This window comes from Cottoperca gobio, chromosome 9, assembly GCF_900634415.1.
Source record: "Cottoperca gobio chromosome 9, fCotGob3.1, whole genome shotgun sequence".
In the NCBI taxonomy this organism is placed as follows: domain Eukaryota; kingdom Metazoa; phylum Chordata; class Actinopteri; order Perciformes; family Bovichtidae; genus Cottoperca; species Cottoperca gobio.
Window position 1 is genome coordinate 16,091,753 of NC_041363.1, and position 19,680 is coordinate 16,111,432.

Here is a 19,680-nt window from a genome sequence, read left to right on the forward strand (position 1 = left end):
CTACATAACTGCCAGACCAGAGACAAAAAGAAACGGACCGTTAAAGCAGAGGAAAGGCTCCGAACTTTGAAATGATTTTCTTTTCTCAACATTTCTTACTGACTTAACAAACAGGAATGGCTCAAAATATATAAAACGGAAGCAAAATGGTATTTATCAAGAGTAGTAAGTGCTGACAGAACCAGTTCTGCCTTTCAGGTCATTTTAAATGAGCTGACAATTTTAAAAAAGGACAGTTATCTTCAGTCAGCATCCATGTAGGGAATGAGAAATCTTTCCTTGTATAAAATCAGAAATCTTGTCTCTCTTCACTGAGCAGATGAGAGAAAGTGACAAGTGGAAGCTATTCAATATTTGTGAAATATGTCTAAAGCTGGGTGAGCCTGAATGTCAGTCTGAGGGCATCCTGCAGCAGCAACTAGTCAGTAAGAGGATGCGGGGCAGGGAGCTAGCATCTTCAAAAACCACTGCCCCCTCTGAGAGTTTGAGTAACACTGAGCCACACTGAGCAGCTAACAGCCGGTGAAGGGTGTCTGAGCAGGACTGTATTTTTCCCTTGGGGTTTTCATTAGTTAGGAGTATCAAATATCAAGATACATGCCTTGACTTTACAGTACAAAATAAATACACTACCCTTCAACAATAATGCTCACTCAGGTAGCAGAGGACATAAATTCTGTTATTTGTGGATGGGAGGAAGCAGCTCTGATTCATTTATAGGCCTCCAGTAATACAAAGAAGTTCAGCATACTGAACCTGAAACACACACACACACACACAAATTAATGACATACCGTAACACATTCACACAGAAATGGTCAACGTTAAACAAAACGACAGCATTAGGCTCCACTTTTAGTGTAAAGCTCTGGTGATTCGGCGATACTGTACGTTTGATGTATGATCCAACCAAAAGTTTGACATTTTGCGGAATAGGCCTAATATGCCGAGTGCCCAAAAGTGGTCGTTACCACTCTCATATTCTTCTGTTAAATATAAGACACTAGAACCTCTAAAAACACACACATTTGCTTATTAAATCTTGTTTTGTACAAAACCCAAAGTGTAAAAACGCTTTAGAGGGTTATGCGCCGGTTTCTTTGAAGAAATAACCCGAGAGACACATAAACCAGGGTAAAAGGAATTTTATACGTCAATTTTGTACGGGATTTCTAAAAAAAAGGAGAAATAATGTGTCAACTACTGTACATTTAGAGGTGCTAAAAGGCTGACTTATCAGGCTCAGGAGTTTCCAGTCTATATGTTAGCATTATAGGCAAGCTACGCTAACTCACGTCAAGAAAGCCAATAAGTTTATTCCCCAAAATGTTGAACTATGCTTTTAATGTGTCGGTGGTGAAATAAGGAGTTATCTTGAGACACAAGCCAAAAAATAAACCACTTCTTCTTTTAGAGGACATCATTTCAACAAAATATATAACTATAATAAATTAATTCCTACAAAATGTTGCCAAACCAATAAAGCGATTTGTGGAATGAAATCATTTCTTTACATGAAAACAAGCAGATCACAGCCAGAAGGACAAATAGAAATCTTCGCCTTCATCCTATAATTAATTTTACTGATAAGAGCAGTAAAGGATGAAGATGCCGCCCAATCAACAAAGGCACATTTGAGTGTAAATCTTAGCCTTAAGGCCTTTTCAAACACAAGCTGTGGTTATCATTAGAGACTGTATGACAAACCATCAATCAAAAAGGATCATCAACCATGTTAGTAATGATCGCCTTTGCTTAAGCCAAACTTAAATAAGAAATACAGACTTATACAGATACAGAGAAAAAGATTACATATCATCCGTGTATCATCACTGTCCTGTGTCTCCGAAATGTCCATTTATTCACAAGCTAAAGAAACATTAGCTTTGTAACAATGCATTTTACAGATAATCCAGAAAATGGTTTATTTAGCATAAGTAGGAGAATCTTCTTCACCCATAAAGGAACACCTGATCCTTCAGTTTATCTAGGGGGGAAAAAGGTTTTCAATAATATATTGCAGTAATGTTTGCTAATTATTCAGAAGACCTCATCAAAAGGGGAGTTTCGTAAACCTTAGAGGATTTTCAAAACAAACAGAAAACATAATTGAAGAAATAATCAGGCACTGAAGACGAGTACTTGCACTTTCAGCCATCAGAGGCCTGTTCTGTTGACTCAACACGGCCTCGTTCAAACACCTGGACACGAATCCCTTCCTTCTACCCCTCATCGAAGAATCAATATCAGATACGACGAGAGCAAAACAGTGAAGCCGATATTTCCCTCTGGCTATCGATCAATGAAATATGACTTACAACTAAAAGGATGAGCAAAGGCAGAGAGCATTTGCTGGTATTCAGCCCTTTGAAATGAAGACAGTAATACTGACAGATTGATATCATATCTCACTACCATGTACATGCACTATGAATACATGACTAAATTATTGCACTATTTCACATTCAGTAGCACAGCAGGTTGTGTGAGACTGAAACAGATGCTGAAACCCTTCTACTGATCTTTACTCGCATAAAGACGTCGACTACATTGCACCAAAAATGCCCGGTGTTTTTGTGTTTCTGTTGGCTCAAGTAGCAAACACTCTTGCTTTAAAAAGGACTTAAATATTAACCGACTCGCGTCTAAATTCCAGTAGATACAACTTTGCGTCAAAGCGGCTCAGGTTACGTCAGTTTCACAGATCAACAACTTTAACTGCAGACTGAATTTAAGACCTTTCAGAATCACATCAGAAATGGGAAGACGTATAAAAAAAGTCTTTATATAAAACAATTCACATCATTTTACTTGCCAGACACAAACTTCAGGAGCTGACAAGCAGTATCGTCACTTCATGTGATTTAGTTGAGTCTTAAAGTTCATTCATGACCTTGGAAACAGTTTGACATTAAAGTCTTAACTCAACTGGAGCTTTCAACCATATCTGGAAAAACTGCATCTTCTAAATAAGGCAGCGAGACAATTAAAAGCTTAAAAAACAACTACCTTAGATTAAGATTTGTCTTTTGTCTAAATGAGTTACAGTGTTCCTATTCAGTCTATCTTTTAGGTGCCATTCTTACCAGCTTCACAAAAAAGGCGGTTGTGACAAAAGGAATTTGGGGCTGCATTCGTCTATTTCATGACACTTTCTTTAACCTCCATTTCCACTCTGTGACCTCTACACAACAAAACGTCAGGGGAAAGTAACACAATAACAAATATTCATATAATTTAAACGCAGTCTGAGAATCAGCGTGTGTGTGGAAGAACAAAGTCACATCGTAGACAGCTTCTTTTGACTTTAGAGCCCACTGCCAGGCTACAATTAAGGTATAAAATAATGGAACTCTTTGTTTAAATAAATAAAATCCTTAGGATGATTAAAAGAAAAACAGAATAAAATGAAATAACTGGGATAAAACGTGCGACGCCTTGGAAAAGCAGCTGATTCCCTCCCAGAAAATAATTTCTTAATCTGATTTTTCTCTTCTTTTTTGTTTTTTGCAAAAATGAAAATATAGTTGTTGTTTCTTTCAATGTTATTTGCAAGTGTCCATTAAAAAAATAAAATAATTATAGTACCAATGAGTCCTCTTTGAAATATATCTACAGCTGTACAATAGGTCTTGCAAGTGAATTCATGAAAAAAACAAAAATCTGCGCATCATTTTACATAAAAAAGCTTCTTTACAGATATGGGTTAAAAAGAGTAATAATAAACAATATAAAAAGAAGATAGAAAGACAGCGTTTGCTAATGAGATTCTTCCAGATTCGTCTTCTCTTCGATGGCCTGTTTCACTATTTCAGCCAACTTCAAGCGGTCGACTTTATCGGAGAAGGATCGTCCTGCAATGACAAAGCTGGTGGTTAAGGACCTGGTACTACATACACAACCAAGACTAACACATAACTGTGTCAGTTAATAAAGCTTTTTAACTGGAAAACAGATTTCTCAACTAATTCACACAAACCTATCATTTCACTTTATCCGTTATCTTTTAGGATTTAACCACAGTGACTATTATAAAGATTAAAATGTATAGTTTTCTTTTGGTTTGGTAGACAATGGTAACATTTGGGCTCTAATAATTAGGGCTGTATAGTTATCAACTTTATCGATCAAAATGCTGATTCACAGTTTAGGTGACACCTGCTTTTCTAGTCCAAAACCAACATTTAAACAAATCTTTATCATGATATTGTTGCATGTGAGAGGCTGCAGCTAAGTAATGTTTGGCATTTTTGCTTGAAAGATTGCTCAAACAATGAATCAGACCTTCCTGTGTGAACTGCAAAGTAACTCTTTGGTTATTTATTTGTTAATATGGACAACTGAGCTGTGTTTGCACCTGAAACAGATATATTTTGGCAGCCAGATGAATAATGAATACATTATATTCCAGTTATGTTTCTAATGTTGGATTAATTAACAATGAATGACAACGAAAGGTCATTTCTAACGTTCACCGCTGTTTAGCTCCCGCACAGACACCCACGCACCAGCAACCCCCCCTTTGCAAAAAACCTCCGACAGCACTGGTCTAGATGTCAAAAGGGTAAAACAGCTGCTTTGCTTTTAATTGTTTAATACAAAACAGAATTAAATTGGCATTTGCCAGATATAGACAAGAAGAAATGGTACTGACCGTCCCAGCTGAGCCCCTGCAGGCCGTCTCTCAGCTGTTTACAGTCTCTGTTGAACCTCCAGGCGTCATACATCACCTCATTCAGCTTCTCATCCTCGTTCTCTCCTGGACAACAAAAGATATTCAGTTCATCAGAAGCTACTCTCTCTTTCTCTCAGAGCTTTTTCACATCGGCAGGAGATCTCAGAACAACTTCACAATCATGCCTTATGTAATATATAATGTACTGAACAAAGCTAAAATAGCTAAATTAGAAGTCCAGCCATGTTTATTTGTTATTCTTATTAAAAACGTGGGTGACTTTCTTAGTATTTTGGGTGCCTTACAAAGAGCCAAGTTACAGCCAATCTGTGTTCTCCAGCGTCAAAATGCTTCTTAGTTGACATATAGACATATATATATACATATATATATACATATACATATACATATATACATATATATATATATATATATATATATATATATATATATATATATATATATATATACATATATATACTATATATATATATATATATACATATATATATACACATATATATACATATATATATATATATATACATATATATACATACTATATATATACATACATACATACTATACTATACATACATATACTATACATACTATATATACATACTATATATACTATACATATGCAGACATAAAGGACCAGACAGACAGGACAGAAGACAGAAATACATGACAGAAATACAGACATATCAGACATACAGACAGGACATATAGAGAGATAGATATAGATAGTAGGTATAGACTATAACTATACACAGATGACATACATACAGATATATTATACATATACATGAGAGATCATATACATACATATACATATATATATATACACACACACATATATATATATATATATATATATATATATACACACTCAGTATAATATATATTCAGCAACATGCTGGTGAAGTTCATTAAACTTTCAACATCACATCATGGCTTTACTGACCAGCTTGTGGTAGTATACACTGTGCAATGACGTCTCGTAATTTTTCCAGCGCTACGTTCGAGTCTTCCCCTCCGTTCTCTGGGTCATGAATGAAGAAACCGTCACTGGGCTTGGGGCTGCAACATTGACACAAAAAACATGTTTCAGACCAAACTTTGACCCAATTAGGAGAATAGTAACTGAAGAGAGATTCTAGTTTAGATTTGAACAGAAAGTAATATTTTGCTACAGGAAGGCAGAATATCTATACTCTAGTCATACCCTAGTAGTTTCCTCTTCCTGAGGATTGGGTTGTTGACAGAGTTTAGAGGCTTCAGGCTGACGTTCAGATCCTGAATTCTCATGTTGGCCAGCTGCTCTGCATGGGCCTGCTGGATACCTGCCACTACAGCCTGGAAGGTGAGAGGACAGGCAGTAAGAAAAGGAAGAAGAGGACGTCAGTACTCTGAAGAACTTTGAACAGTCAATTCATTCAGGAACAGCTACATGACCGTACAACATTGGTGCACTGCAATATTTTGCATCTTCAACTTCACCACTCACCTTGTCCATCATCATCTGGGCGGAGGGCAGCACGTTGTCGAGGGCCTCTGTGCAGTTGAGCCAAGGGTGATCCAAGACTCCCTCAATAGTGAGCCTCTCCTCTGGCTTCACCTTCAGCAGCCTGCAGGGGGCAGAATAGGGATGAATGAGGGATGGTATGAATGGAAGTAGGGACGTAGGAGAAAAGGCGTGAGGAAATGCTTTGTTCAAGATGAGCAGGGACAAAAGAAAACGACTCACTTGCGTACGATATCCTTGGCCATCTCAGAGATCTGGCTCCACTCGTCTTCAGGGAAGTCAAAGCTTCCCGTCATGATCTTCTTCCTCATGTCCTTTGGGATGGTGCGACTGTGGTGCTTGGAGTAGAACGGAGGATAGCCACAGAGCATCACGTAGATGATCACACCGAGAGACCACAAGTCACAGCTCTAAAGAACCATAGAAAAGAAAATTACGAACAGTAGATATTCAGTATTGACATTTGAGGAACGATACTTGCCACACTAAGCCAAAATGCTTAGTTCAATGAGTGTGGGTCTCACCTTGTTATAGGTGTAAGGAGTGGGTGAGGTAGGTATAATTCCAGACTTTTCCTTCTGGTGTCTTCTTTGAGCCTCAAGAACCTGAACAGAAATGATGGTAAAAGGGATTCATCGTAGAAATGTGCGTCAGCTTTCATTGCTGAATTTAAAGATGCGTCCAAATCTGCTCATGTACTGTACATTTAACAAGTATCAAGGCTTTTGGATGACTTGTATGCTGCTTTTTACCTGAGGTGCTACATAGTAGGGAGTGAACTGAGGGGTCATCAAGTCTCCTTGATCAATTTTGGCAAAGCCAAAGTCACACAACTTCACAGGTGCATCCTTTGGAACAGACAGAATAACGGGGTGAGAAACATGAGCGTGGAGCAATCACAGAAACACATTTCTGGCTTAAGTTTCACTTGACAACATGTTTTTAGAATAAATAAATTCAGTTTCCAGGGAGATCATTGAAGCTGCTGCCAGAGTAAGGGTTTTGAAGTCTTCGACTGAAAATGCAGTTTGGATATTTCTAAATGATCACGGCCATTTTCTGCTCAACACGGTCAGTAAATGTTCCTCCTTATAGTTCAGGGGTGCCCAAAAGGTCGATCGCGAGTGTAGTGCGGGTAGATCGCGCAACGTTAAAAATAAATAAATATATATATTCCCCCAACGGAACCCCGCGCCCCCTGAAATTCAAGTTTTTTGTTTTTTTCTTGCCTTGCGCATTCACATTCCCTCCTCCGCTCTGTTCCTCCTTTCGCGGTGGAGGAGTGAACTACGCACCAGCACCCCCCCCCCCCCCGTCGCAAGTAATATCACTTGGACCCGGTCATTTTAAAAGTAGCTCACAAGCCAAAAAGTGTGGCCACCCCTGTTATAGAGTCTCAAAAAGTAAAGCTGCAGGCCAGAAAACTTTATTTTCCTTTTTAGCAAAAGCACCAGTAGTGGAATCAGCCGTAGTACCCTTTTAAAACTGCAGTATTTGTGTCTTCAACTTCAGCTACTTACCAGAGAGTTATCCTTAAAAAGCAGGTTCTCTGGCTTCAGGTCGCGATGTGCAATATTTAGGGAGTGACAATGTTCCAAGGCTTGACTGATCTACAGGGGGAAGAGACATCAGACTGAGACACCACTCTGTGTGTGTGTGTGCATGTGTGTGTGTCAAAGCAACCTTCAAACACACTTGATTTGAGCCAGTGTGTGTTGCATCTTTTGACCGCGAGTCTCACTGTTCAACTGCCTCATGTGCTGCTTTATCCAAACAGGGGGGCTGCTAATGACATGGGGAGGCTGTTACACACAGAGGAAAAGTGTTTCACACAAAGAAACACGCAGACAGACACTAGTGGACAAAGACTGACGGACCGGAATTAAATAACTAGATATTTACATTCAGGAGGGTAAAAAAAAAAAAAGCGAAAACGTCTGTGTTGACTTGTGGTATGCTGAAGTGTGTGCGTGTGTGTGTCGTCACTCACCTGTTTAGTGACCTGGCTGGCCATCTTTTCGGTAAAGTGCCTGTGCTGACTGATTCTGTGGAACAGCTCACCACCCTCCATCATCTCCATAACAATCAGGAGCCTCGCTCTGTAAGACGCAAGAGAGGAGGCGTCGGAGGAAAGAGCAAAAGAGAGGAGATGAATTGACGTACATAAAATGCATGGGAACACACACACGCACACGCACATGCACGGACACACACACACACACCTTGAGCTGGACTCGTGTGGAAACTCGACACTATTGGCGTACACCTCCAGGATTTGCACTATGTTCGGGTGGTTGGCACACATCATATGGAGACGCACCTGCATGGTAGAGAAACAAACAAACACTGTAATTCATTTCAATGTTACATTTATATTTTAAAACCATGTGAAATAACTAAAACACAGAACAGCATCATACACTTGATACAACCAATCACAGTTTGTCCTAATAATAAAAGTCTTGCCGGTGTTGAGTGTGGGCACAGGAAGTGATAAAGGTGGTAGAATACAGCAAATGTTTCAGCTCAGGGCCTGTTGTCATTATGGGACCTACTTCATCAAGCATGCGAGTCAGCTAATACATATTTTTATTAGACGAGAAATTGGGGGTGAGCAATAAAAAAAATGCAGTTTTTCCTACTGTGCAAGTCAAAATGTCTGCTGTGAAAAAGGCCTTTTCTACCATCAATATCCTGATATCATTATATATGGTGGCATAGTAAATTATAATCCAATATTGCCATAAAAAAGTCCTGTTCATTGATTTGTGACATTGCCCACAATGCCTTAATAAAACAGAGATATTTAAAATATCTCAGTGATTAGAACTGCTGACACATGTTGATGGTTTCACAGTATATATCGTTATATCAGCAAACCCTGACACAACATCTACGCAGCCTGTGTAACGAAAGCAGCATGTAGCAGAGCAGCAGCTTCAGTCCTCCGTCTGCGTCTACCCAGGATGCGCATACGTATAACGTGAATAAAATGCAAGGTTTTGCGACCGATGTAGACAGCTGTATTGATTAAAATACATTTTGTTGGTTCCTGTAGGTTCAAAGGCAATGTACTTTTCTTTGGATTCATAATGGCAAGCAGTAGATTTATTGTGGTCATTACAGCTGACAGTAGCAGAATACATCTTTACAGCCAAGAATATTCTTTCTCCTTTTTTTGTCATGTTGGGTTTTTTTTCCCAGTGCACATGTCTAGGGCTTTTATTGTGAAAGGGAGAACACGACCCAGAGTCAGACAGAATTGCAACCTGAAAGCGAGTCTTACAGGAAACCAATCTAAACCCAGATGGTGTCATTATGCTGCCGCCATTACATTATGCATTTAACATTATATTCATTATGATCAGTTAAAGCAGAAATGTTGTTATTGCAAGAATCTGCTTTAAGAACTGTTGAATAGAACTAACAGATTATATAACTGCAAAGTATGCAGCTAATGATAGAGGCTTCTTCCTACTAAATAACTGAAATGGTGCAAATTATGATGCAAAATATGCAGCGTCAAGATAATCAAAAAGAAATGTACAAGACAGGTAACCTGAACTCATCATATTGTGCACACACAAAGCATAGCATGCATGAAGATACACCCTCATTTAACAATATGGGGGGGCCTGAAGAATACATAGTTTAGCTGTAATAATCTGTGTGCATTTGCTGGTCAGTGACAGCTTTCACAGTGTGGCAGCGAGGACTCGTGTGAAGCAAGTGTGTGTTGCTTGTTTTGACTGCATGTCTCACTGCTTAACTGCTGTATAAACTGCTTGATCAAAACAGGAGGCTGCCGATGACATGGAGAGGCCGCTAGATACAGTGTTGTTCACCACAGGCAGACAATGTAACTGACAAAGACACCCATACAAACAGACAAAGGAGGCACAGGAGGAGACAAAAATTAAAAAGAGACGAATAACAGGCAGACAGACGGAACAAGGCGTATTGATACAGACACAGACATTAATCAAACTCGCGACAGTGTTCTCTAACCTCATTCCTGGCCTTGGGGCGATCAATGAGGATCTTCAGGGCGAGGCGTTCCTGAGATGACTTCTTCACACAAACTCTGAACAGGAAGGAAACAAGAGTCAACAAACATCTCAGTCAATATGTCAACGTGATCTGTGTCACAGATGTGATCATGTAAGCAAAGCATTAATAAGGTAGTTTCTGTCTGTATGTTCTGGTGTTTCTGTCAACAGTCATCGATGTCTTGCTTTATCTGAGTCATGTGTTCTGAATCCTCGTCTGTAAAATGTAATCGCTGTGTCGGTAAGAAAATACACAGCCAGGCATTTTGCCACCACTCTTGCTTTGTTGTTTATACAGCCTAACAAACACACATTTGTCTTAGAGGGCATTAAACTTTCAACAAAAAAAGACAGACAGTCCCCACAAATACAAAACACAGTTCCCAAGGTGTTGCCTAATAGATTTGGGAGCTCTTTTTGTTACTCTCTGCTTTTTCCTTGTCCGATGTGTGGTCACGTTGTCTACCAATAAAAAGCTACATTGTTCAAGAAATCTATTACGATACAGTTTTCCTCCTTTAGTAGCTTTGAGGTTGGTGAATATCTCATCCAACACTGTCTGACAGTATCGTGTATATTCTCTCTCAGCTTGTTTCAACGCTCCATTGAAGCCATGTGATGTTTGCACTGAGCAAAACTTTCAAAACTACAGACTCCACGTTTTCATGGCTGCATCAGTCCATCAAATGGAAATCATCCTCGATGTGTTGAGCATCAGTTTGAACTTGTTTCCACAAAATCCAGTCACATATGTTTGGCATTTATTATAATTCTGAGGGTTTGAACAACAGCTATAAATCGGCCGATATTAGATTATTACAGTTATATTGGTCAGTTGATTTGAGGTCATTCGAAAACAGTGTTTCTACTACATCACGTGTCGGCATCTTTGTGATGAGAGACAAACCAAATAAAATTATAAATATTCATAATCAAGGTCGAACATTCTTTGAATTAAGATCTCATAATAATGGTCGTCTTTAAACTACATTTTAGGATTACAGCAGGACACAAATGAAATATTGACCGAGCAGATTTCATTTTCTGAAAAACCCAACAACTTCTTCCCCTCCACTATAAACAGCAACCTCTGGCCCTTAAACTCAGATTACACTATTAAAGCATTACTGCAGGAAACATTCAGCTTCGGCCAAAGTTCACTTCACTGGAAAGTGGAAAGCAATACCTACCTAATGAATCACAGAGTTAGACTATGTGAGGGCGGCAGGAATATGTCTTTTACTTTATCTGCCGTCTTGTGAGACAGAAAGAGGTGAGCAGGAGAATCAAAGAAAGATTTGTACGAGCCTACAGTCTCTATGAATCAGAGTGAGTGTCAGAAAAACCAGAGACAGGGTGAGTAAGATTTTCTGGAAAGAAACAGAGTACAGCACGAATCGTGGATTTTAAGAGTGTGTTTACATGAAAGTCTGATGAGTCGATTTATCACTATGCTTGTCACTTGAGGCCAAAGCTACACACGTTAGGAAATAACAGGCTGACGCAGAGCCGTGATAGCTTCAAAGTGCAGAATGGGTAGGAGGAATCACACACATTGATATATTACAGCCTGCGACTAGCTGAATAACAGCAGGGCAGTCAGACAGAAGAAAATGCACGTAACATAAACTGAAAGCAGTTTGAGCCGCCACTGCCTCTCTGTTATGTTTTGAAGTAACTGAATAAATCTGAAGCCAGACAGCTTATTCCTACAAAGAGGTTATAGCAGTGAGCAATAGACAGACACTCCAAACAAGACACAATAACTAGTACAAACTATTTAGATTCTGGTTGTAGGCCAATGCAGAGTGACGTCTCTAGCATTTGTTCTTTTGTAACAGACAAAAAAAGTCCTGTTTCTAAGCCTGACGAGCGTCTGTCCTTTACATTCACCAGATGACTTAAAGGTAGTTTCTTAATGGGTCAAATGTAAAAAGGCTCAAAAGTCATTCCATTGTTCAGTGGAAAAGTTTGGAGAGAAGAGTGCAAAGATAAAGAAGACTGCCGAGTTGTATCATTGATCCCTCATGCATCCACAGAAATCCACTCAAATCTGAGTGCAGCTTCTCAAAGAAGAAAATCCCATCAATATTATGAGGACTAAAATCTGACAAAGCCAAGGAAATGGACATAAAAAACACTTTTATTCATCCACACAGGAAGACTTTCAAAAACAGGCTACAGATACTTCCACTCAAGGGTGTGAGGGACACACGTGTTGGGTTGGATTCAAGCCCAGGATGCTGCAGTTACATGGATTCTGTCTGAGCCAAATGAGCCCCCACTAACTACAACAAAAATGGTTGCGATGCCAAACATCTCCATATCTCTCGAGTTGCAACGGTGTTACAAAACACACCAGTGGTTGGTCCAGTCTGTTAAAGCCCCCTGAAGTGACAAGCATCTGGCCTTTTCATATTCTTCATATGTGTTAATGTGTCATGGATAAGGTTAAACTGTGCTGGTGAAATGGTGCCACAGTGACCACGATGCAACATAACCCACAGCAGAAGTAACACGTACGAAGGGTTTTTCGGCAGCAGATACAAAGTTTGTCCATTCGACAGCTCAGTTAGCAAATAATCTACATTTGCTTTGACATCATACTTTAATCCAACAGTTGGAGTGCCAAAAGTGTGGCTTCAACCACATTGCATGCACTCTACAGCAACATCACAACTGTAGTTTAGTCATGCACTACAAGGGCTGGGAAATATATATAAATAGTTATCTCTCTCTCTTTAATCCTATCATGGGATTTTGAATATTCAGAGTCATGATGATATACTATTTTTAGACAACAAAACTACAAAGCATTCTCAATGGACGTTGGCTCGGCTCTCACAGCTGGATAGTTATCCCAGTAGGATATCTGGAAACCCAAACAACCATTTGAACACATTTCCATTGACACCAACAAGACAATTCAACAGGTGATTTCCTGGTCACATAACAGATACCATGACGATGTCTCCTGGTCTTAGTTTAATATTAAAAATGTTCTGAGTTATGTCAATGCAACACTGTAAGGTTGCAACTAACAACTAGTGAGAAATATCCATCGCAGTTTCCAAGTCCAAGGTGATGTCTTTAAAAGTCTACTTTTGTCAGTCCAAAGCCCAGAGACATTCAGTTTAATATGAGATGAAACAGATAAATATATTGAGAGGTGAAAGAGCTGAAAACAAATTTTCTACCATTTTTGGATGAGAAATCACTTTGACGAGTAATCGATTATCAAAATAGCTGCCAATTGTTTTTCTGTCGATGGACTAACCTATTAGTCGACCAATCGTTGCAGCTTGGAGAAAGACAATGGAGTAAAGTACTTCTTAACACACTCTCTCTCACACTCACCTGACTGGTCCACTGATGCCGGCTCCCAACTTCTGTGTCCAGTTTATGTCGTACTCATCTAGAATGGATGTCATCTGTCGGGAAGAGAAAACCACCCCAAACAGTATATCAGATGTTTGACGAATAAGAAACAAACTGTGCAGCAGAACCTGTATGCTTTACTTTTTACAGTTATCAGCATAGTTTGTGTCATGCAGTACAATCAACAGCCCACTGCCAACATACGAGGAAGAAAAAGAAAAACATTCTGTACTAGAAGGACCATTCCCAATCATTGTCAGTATTTAAAGCAGGGGTGTCAAACATGCGGCCCGCCAGAGGGTTCAATTCGGTCTGCGGGATGACTTTGCAAAGTGTAAAAATCACCCTCGGGATACATCTATCAAGATACCTGTGACAAAATGTGTTGTGCCTTTGTAGACACACTGTGATCTGCAAGTTGAAATGCACATGTGTAAATGATAAAATGAACCCTAACATTGTTGAAATTGCACCATTTTTTAAAAAAGAAATTTCAGGTTGTTCATGTTTTGCAAAAAGATCAAATTTGAACATTTTCAGAATGTCCTTTTTCTTTCCTTGTACTTTTTTGCACTAAAACGAAGGGAAAAATTTGGAGTTGTCGTTATTTATAAGTTGTTATGCTCTGATTTTAATGGTCCGGCCCACTTGAGTCTTTGTATGTTTCTGTACATCTAATGTTCCTTCCAATAAAATATTATTGAAAAAAAAAAAAAAGATTCACACTGCTGGATTTGAATAGAAGCCTAGTTTTCTCAATATTTCAAATTGTGTGCTTTGTTTTAGTACAGACGGTTAAGTGAACCAATTATTAAATAAGCCCTTTTCCTCCTTTCCTGAGAATATATTGGTCTTGGCCAGCACCATGCGGTTAATCCTGTGCCACTGCCAACAAGCACCATAGTTTATCCTCCCTATCGCTGCCCTGCCCAGTCCATTCTGGTCTGTGTAAACACCAAGAGACTGATGATAATTCAAGATTCATGATGATCATGCAGCATAGGACAGCTGTCATAACTACCCAGGGGTCTGTACCATAAACTTCATATCCTCGAAGCATCGGACTTCACTACGGCCAACATTGGTGGCCCTGGATAATGAGTCTAACAAAGCTCATTACCATTTAAACAGTTAGTTCGGAGTGTGCCAGGGTCTTTATAACAGAGAGTCAGGTTAAACCCAAAGTTAGCTAGCTCACCCATTAGCCTTTCGTCATGATAACGGCCCCAGTGTGTGTTCTCGTTCTCAGTACCGTCCCCCCCAGTTAAACCAGCATTACTTACACTCTGACCCAACTGTGAAAGCAGGGGGCCAGGGGCACTTGAGATCACATTTTACTGCAAGCATAAATGCCCAAGCTGTGACACATTTAGGGGAGCCGGCCAAAAACAAATCCTAGAGCCAGGGTGTTTGGAAATGTTAGATTCAGTGTACCATGCTGCATCACAATTTGTCTCCGATTCCATTTCTGCACACATCATTGAAGTTTGTATGAGAACGGTGGTTTGTCTTCCTTATGCAACCGTAGAACAGAACACCGTTAGATTTTTCTTTATATGACCATATGACACGAACTGCCTCCTTATTTATGCTCTCTGCTGACTCCTAAAACTATCAGTAGCTGCAACCTTTGGTCATGCGGACAAATTATATACGTCGTTCCCCGAACCGTCTTTGGTGAATGTGCTCTTGCTTTTTTTCTTTAATTTGAAATGTTTTCATGTTGTTTGTTTTAACTTTTTTTGCTTGTGTGTGTGTGTGTGTGTGTGTATACACATTATATATAAACACTTTGTTCATGATGCACAATTCTACTATTTGTAAACTACACACAATCTCTTGTACTGTTAAAAACAGATGCTTAGGGATGTGTTATACTAATGTATGACAGCCTCATACCACAACATTCAAGTGTACTTGTTAGTGCAGTCTTCATTAGAATCCTTGTTGAAATTAAGATCATGTTGACTGAAGTAACATTGACAATTGTGTTGTAGAAACTAACCTAAATATAAAACAAATGAAGCAAGTAAAATCAGCATCCAGCTGTCACTCTACAATAATCACCAACCCCAAAAAATGAAAAGTACTTTTCCATCATCAATACCTTACCTAGCCATTAAAATGTACTTCCAGATCCAAAACAATACGTCAGTCTTAGTCGACTTTCTTGAGTAATTGTTTATGCTTTTTTAATGCTAAAGAAACTATTTCCAAGAAACTTATGAGCACATCTCTTAAATCTCACGCTTCAAAGTGGTGATTTTACTTGATTCTTTGAAGAGAAATAATTTCTTATTTTCTCATCTTGCTAAATCTCCTTTTAATTTCTTTGTAAAGTCTGTGGAGCGGTTTATGTTTTTATCTTTCTTCTGTTGATTGGTTCTGTTTTTCTTTCATATAGTAAAGTGATTCAGTCTAATGTGATGCAGAAGAGGAAACCTGCCATTTTAACTGAGTTAGGCCAGTTTAAATGTAACACTACACTTTTAATAGTTTCCTATATAATAATAAAATGCTTTAAATAAATGTAAATGGCTTCAGCTTCACATGTTTACTTCAAAACTTCATTAAATTCAAAAGTGAATACTACTAACGTTGCAGAGGTGAAAACTACAGCATTGTCTAGTTTCCTGAAGATCCACGTTTGATTGGATTAAAATTACCTTGATGAACTTGTCTGCGTTGTTATCCTCCGACATGGTGCCGCTGTTCTCTGGACAGATGAATCAGTTGACAGTAGACACAAAGCGTTGTTCCTCTGACCTTCACAAAGTTTAGGTCTTACAACGCCAAGGTAGGACCAAGGCTTGTTATAACACCACTAAATTACAGGACAGGGCCATTGAGGCAAAATGATATTCGGCTACCGATCAGCCAAAGCAAAGTTTCGTTCACTCGGAGACCTGAAGCCCAGCAGCCGGTACTGTGCAACGTTAAATCAGGCCAGCGGGGTTCACAACCTCGGGGTCCCACTCGCTCTTCCAGTCGTCTTAAACTCACTGTGGTGACCATGTAGAGTGCCAAACTCTTAGCAAGGTGACCAGAAAAGAGAAAGACAAGTCCAATGTGACAAGCCCACCACTTTTGGAGGCGCACAAGAAGTGTATTTATAGCCAGCGCAATGAGAGCAGTGCTCTGCTACCGCTGCGAAGACACCGGGGACTGGCTAAGTAAGCTAGTGACACTCCATCCCGAGTCCAGAGCAGATGATTACACTACAAACGCAATCGTGAAAGACAAAGTAAACCAACGGTATTGCCTGAAAATCACCTCGATTGGCGCTGAGTTTATCTGACACGACGAGCACACTGTGTTCCCAGAGGCACAGCAGCCTATTATGTCGTCGAGCCGAGCCTGCTAACGGGCTAGCTCAGAGTTAGCTCGGGTGGCAAGTTCGTTTTCCAGTTCTACTCAAAGTTAACATTCTTCCGTGAGACCGTGTAATGCGAATCAGCGCTCGTACGGAACAATAACAAAGGGTAAAATGGAGAATGTGTTTCAGAGGTGACCAAGGAGACAACACACATCTCTGGACTATTTTGCTAATCCCATAGCTGCTTGTCAGAAGGAATACACAACCCGAGTCCCGAGCTGAACGCCTGATGAAAATCATCAACACTTTTTGGTAAATTCGGATAATAAATGGATTAGCTCTAATTTATCGTCAATAAATATGTATTTCTGATACGTAGTAAGTATATTCATTATATTCATTGGTACATTTTTTAAGGGAATTCTTTTAAATTTTGATTAAAAAAATAATTTTGGAAATGGGCAGACTCTGAGGGGTCCTTTTAAGGTCCCTGTTTTTTTTAAATAAACTTTATTAACAATTTACTTTTAGCACAAATAATAAGGCAAACCAGAGACGGTTTATAGAGCATATTGAAATGTGAATGCATAACAGACACAAATTAAATGAATAAACATGTTCGAGGTCCCTGTTGGTAAGGAAAGTTTACTTGAAGATCACGACTTGTTATTAATATTCAACAATCATAATTTCTCCAGCAATGCATAATATCTCATAAGGGTGCTCATTATTTAGGCCAAATTTTACATTCATAAAATAAACTTCTTGAAGAAATATCGTCAAACTTTATCATATTGTATACTACAACGTGTAGGACCTAATACAAACATTAACAAAACTATTCATTTATATAAAAGCTTATTGTACCTGATTAAGTAAACCTCTTGTGTGGCCTCATATGTTGATGTTATTTTTATTTTGTTGCACTTTATGCATATTTCTGTCATGGAACTAAATAACCATAATACATTTTTTTGTTTCTAATTATTTATCTATAGTATATTTTACTACACTCCCTGAAGACTTATGTTATAATTACACAATGTTTTTTCAATAAAAGTTTTAAAAATTAATTTTAAAAAGCTGTTTTTATGAATGAAAAAGACTGCCAACAGAAGAATATAGTTAATCAGAAGTTCAGCATCTTTATCAGTAATAGGCAACAATTATATCATCACATGAAAAGGTTGCTAAAATAAATATTTAAGTGTTTAACTAATCATGTCAGTCATTCCAAAAGGTTTAAGTGTATATGCAGGATAGAACGAATAAGTGGTTGGTCATTTCTATATAACTATTACAAAAAGTCTAAACATTATTATCAACATTTAATTGAATATACTGAAATTCATAGCAGGAGTAAATAACATTGATCACACTCATTAAAAGTGGTTGTGCGGAACTAAAGGAAGGGGTGTGCCTGCAAAAAGATGCCTCACCAACATAAGGGGTGCAGTTGGAATTGCTTTTGAAACAGTAGAGGATTGTTATTAAATGATATTACAAATTATATTTTGAACAAAAGAACATTACCTGTCATTTAAAATGTTCATAACAGAACAGATATTCTTGTCCATCCATTCCTAATAATACAGGGATGTGTGTGCACAACTTATCTGTTGTGTGGTGTCATATGTGGTTAAAGTTGTCATTAAAAAGTCATTTCCAATACAAAAGTATCTGTTGATGAAATAGAGTAAGAGAGTTTGACTGGAAAGTTTTGAAATTATAAAGTTACAACGCAAGACAAACACAATACACCCAATTTCCTGAAGATCTCTCTGGACACATTGAACCAAAAACTGTTATGAGAGAGGAATGTTTTCAGCCAATTAATCTAAATATTCAAAATTAATATCATAATGAGTTATCTTTTTCAAATGGAAGGGGAAAAGTATGTGTGCAATGATTTAGCCCATTTGAATCCCATCTGAGCTTTTAAAGGTCAGGTAGTAGGTCTCTTGCTGTATGTCTCATGTTAATACAAATAATGACTGCATGTATTATTGTTTTGTGCAGAAAACAGACTGTTACAGGCTAGAGATGTGAATGAAATGGAAATAAAACACATCTGACTTGTTGACATTTTCCCCTGATAAAGTGTAGTTAATGTGGTCATAAATTAGACTAACTGGAAAAAAAAACATTGTGTGTTTAAATGGCATACAATGAATTCCTTAGTTTTCTTCCAGCTACACAACCGTTTATCTATTATAGACGAAATCATCAATGTGTATTTTTTCATATTATTATTATTATGCTGTAAAGGCAATTTACCTGCGCAACCAAATCCATCTCATATGTCTATGTGCAACAGAATTGTCGAGGTCAGACCAGTTATTTGCAAGATGTACCTAATTTGCAACATATTGTGTATTTTTTACAAAATGTTCATTGACACAAGGAATACAATTAGTTGCAAAGAAAATAACAAGAAGAGGAAAAGGGGTACATACATTTTTATATTAAAAATAGGTTGTTGAGGCATTATAGATGATAGTCCTGATTGCTTTCTGATTTGTCAGTCCTTTTGGTGTTTCAAAGTACAGTTTCATTCCATGCTTGAACTGGTAAATGTTTGATTTCGTTTCAGACCATTTGTATTTTTCTGGATATAAAACTTTTAAAATAAAGAATAAACTTTTGTCCAGATCATAGTTCCCATAATAAAGAATAACATCTATTTTATGTAAATTAATCTTAGCCCCACATAACATGTCAAATGTTTCCATCA

At 38.3% G+C, this 19,680-nt stretch overlaps 1 protein-coding gene across 1 annotated transcript; it reads right to left on the reverse strand.

Moving 5' to 3' along the window:
• Positions 1-1,835: 1,835 nt before the first annotated feature.
• mapkapk5 (MAPK activated protein kinase 5) lies at positions 1,836-17,361 on the reverse strand. Its single transcript, XM_029439587.1, has 14 exons — positions 16,297-17,361; positions 13,610-13,683; positions 10,212-10,287; positions 8,426-8,523; positions 8,194-8,302; positions 7,724-7,813; positions 6,956-7,051; positions 6,728-6,808; positions 6,426-6,613; positions 6,186-6,306; positions 5,904-6,034; positions 5,643-5,758; positions 4,655-4,759; positions 1,836-3,854 (listed from the first exon to the last, which is right to left on the reverse strand). Exons 1-14 carry the CDS (start codon positions 16,330-16,332, stop codon positions 3,760-3,762), a joined length of 1,416 nt encoding a protein of 471 aa, XP_029295447.1. The 5' UTR covers positions 16,333-17,361; the 3' UTR covers positions 1,836-3,759.
• Positions 17,362-19,680: the final 2,319 nt, after the last annotated feature.

Excerpts from the sequence above, each read along its gene's own strand:
- mapkapk5 (XM_029439587.1), bottom strand. The coding sequence starts at position 16,332 with ATGTCGGAGGATAACAACGCAGACAAGTTCATCAAG. Across the intron at positions 13,684-16,296 it reads ACGCAGACAAGTTCATCAAG|ATGACATCCATTCTAGATGA; the intron begins GTAATTTTAATC and ends TCTTCCCGACAG. Across the intron at positions 8,303-8,425 it reads CCACACGAGTCCAGCTCAAG|AGCGAGGCTCCTGATTGTTA; the intron begins GTGTGTGTGTGT and ends TGCGTCTTACAG.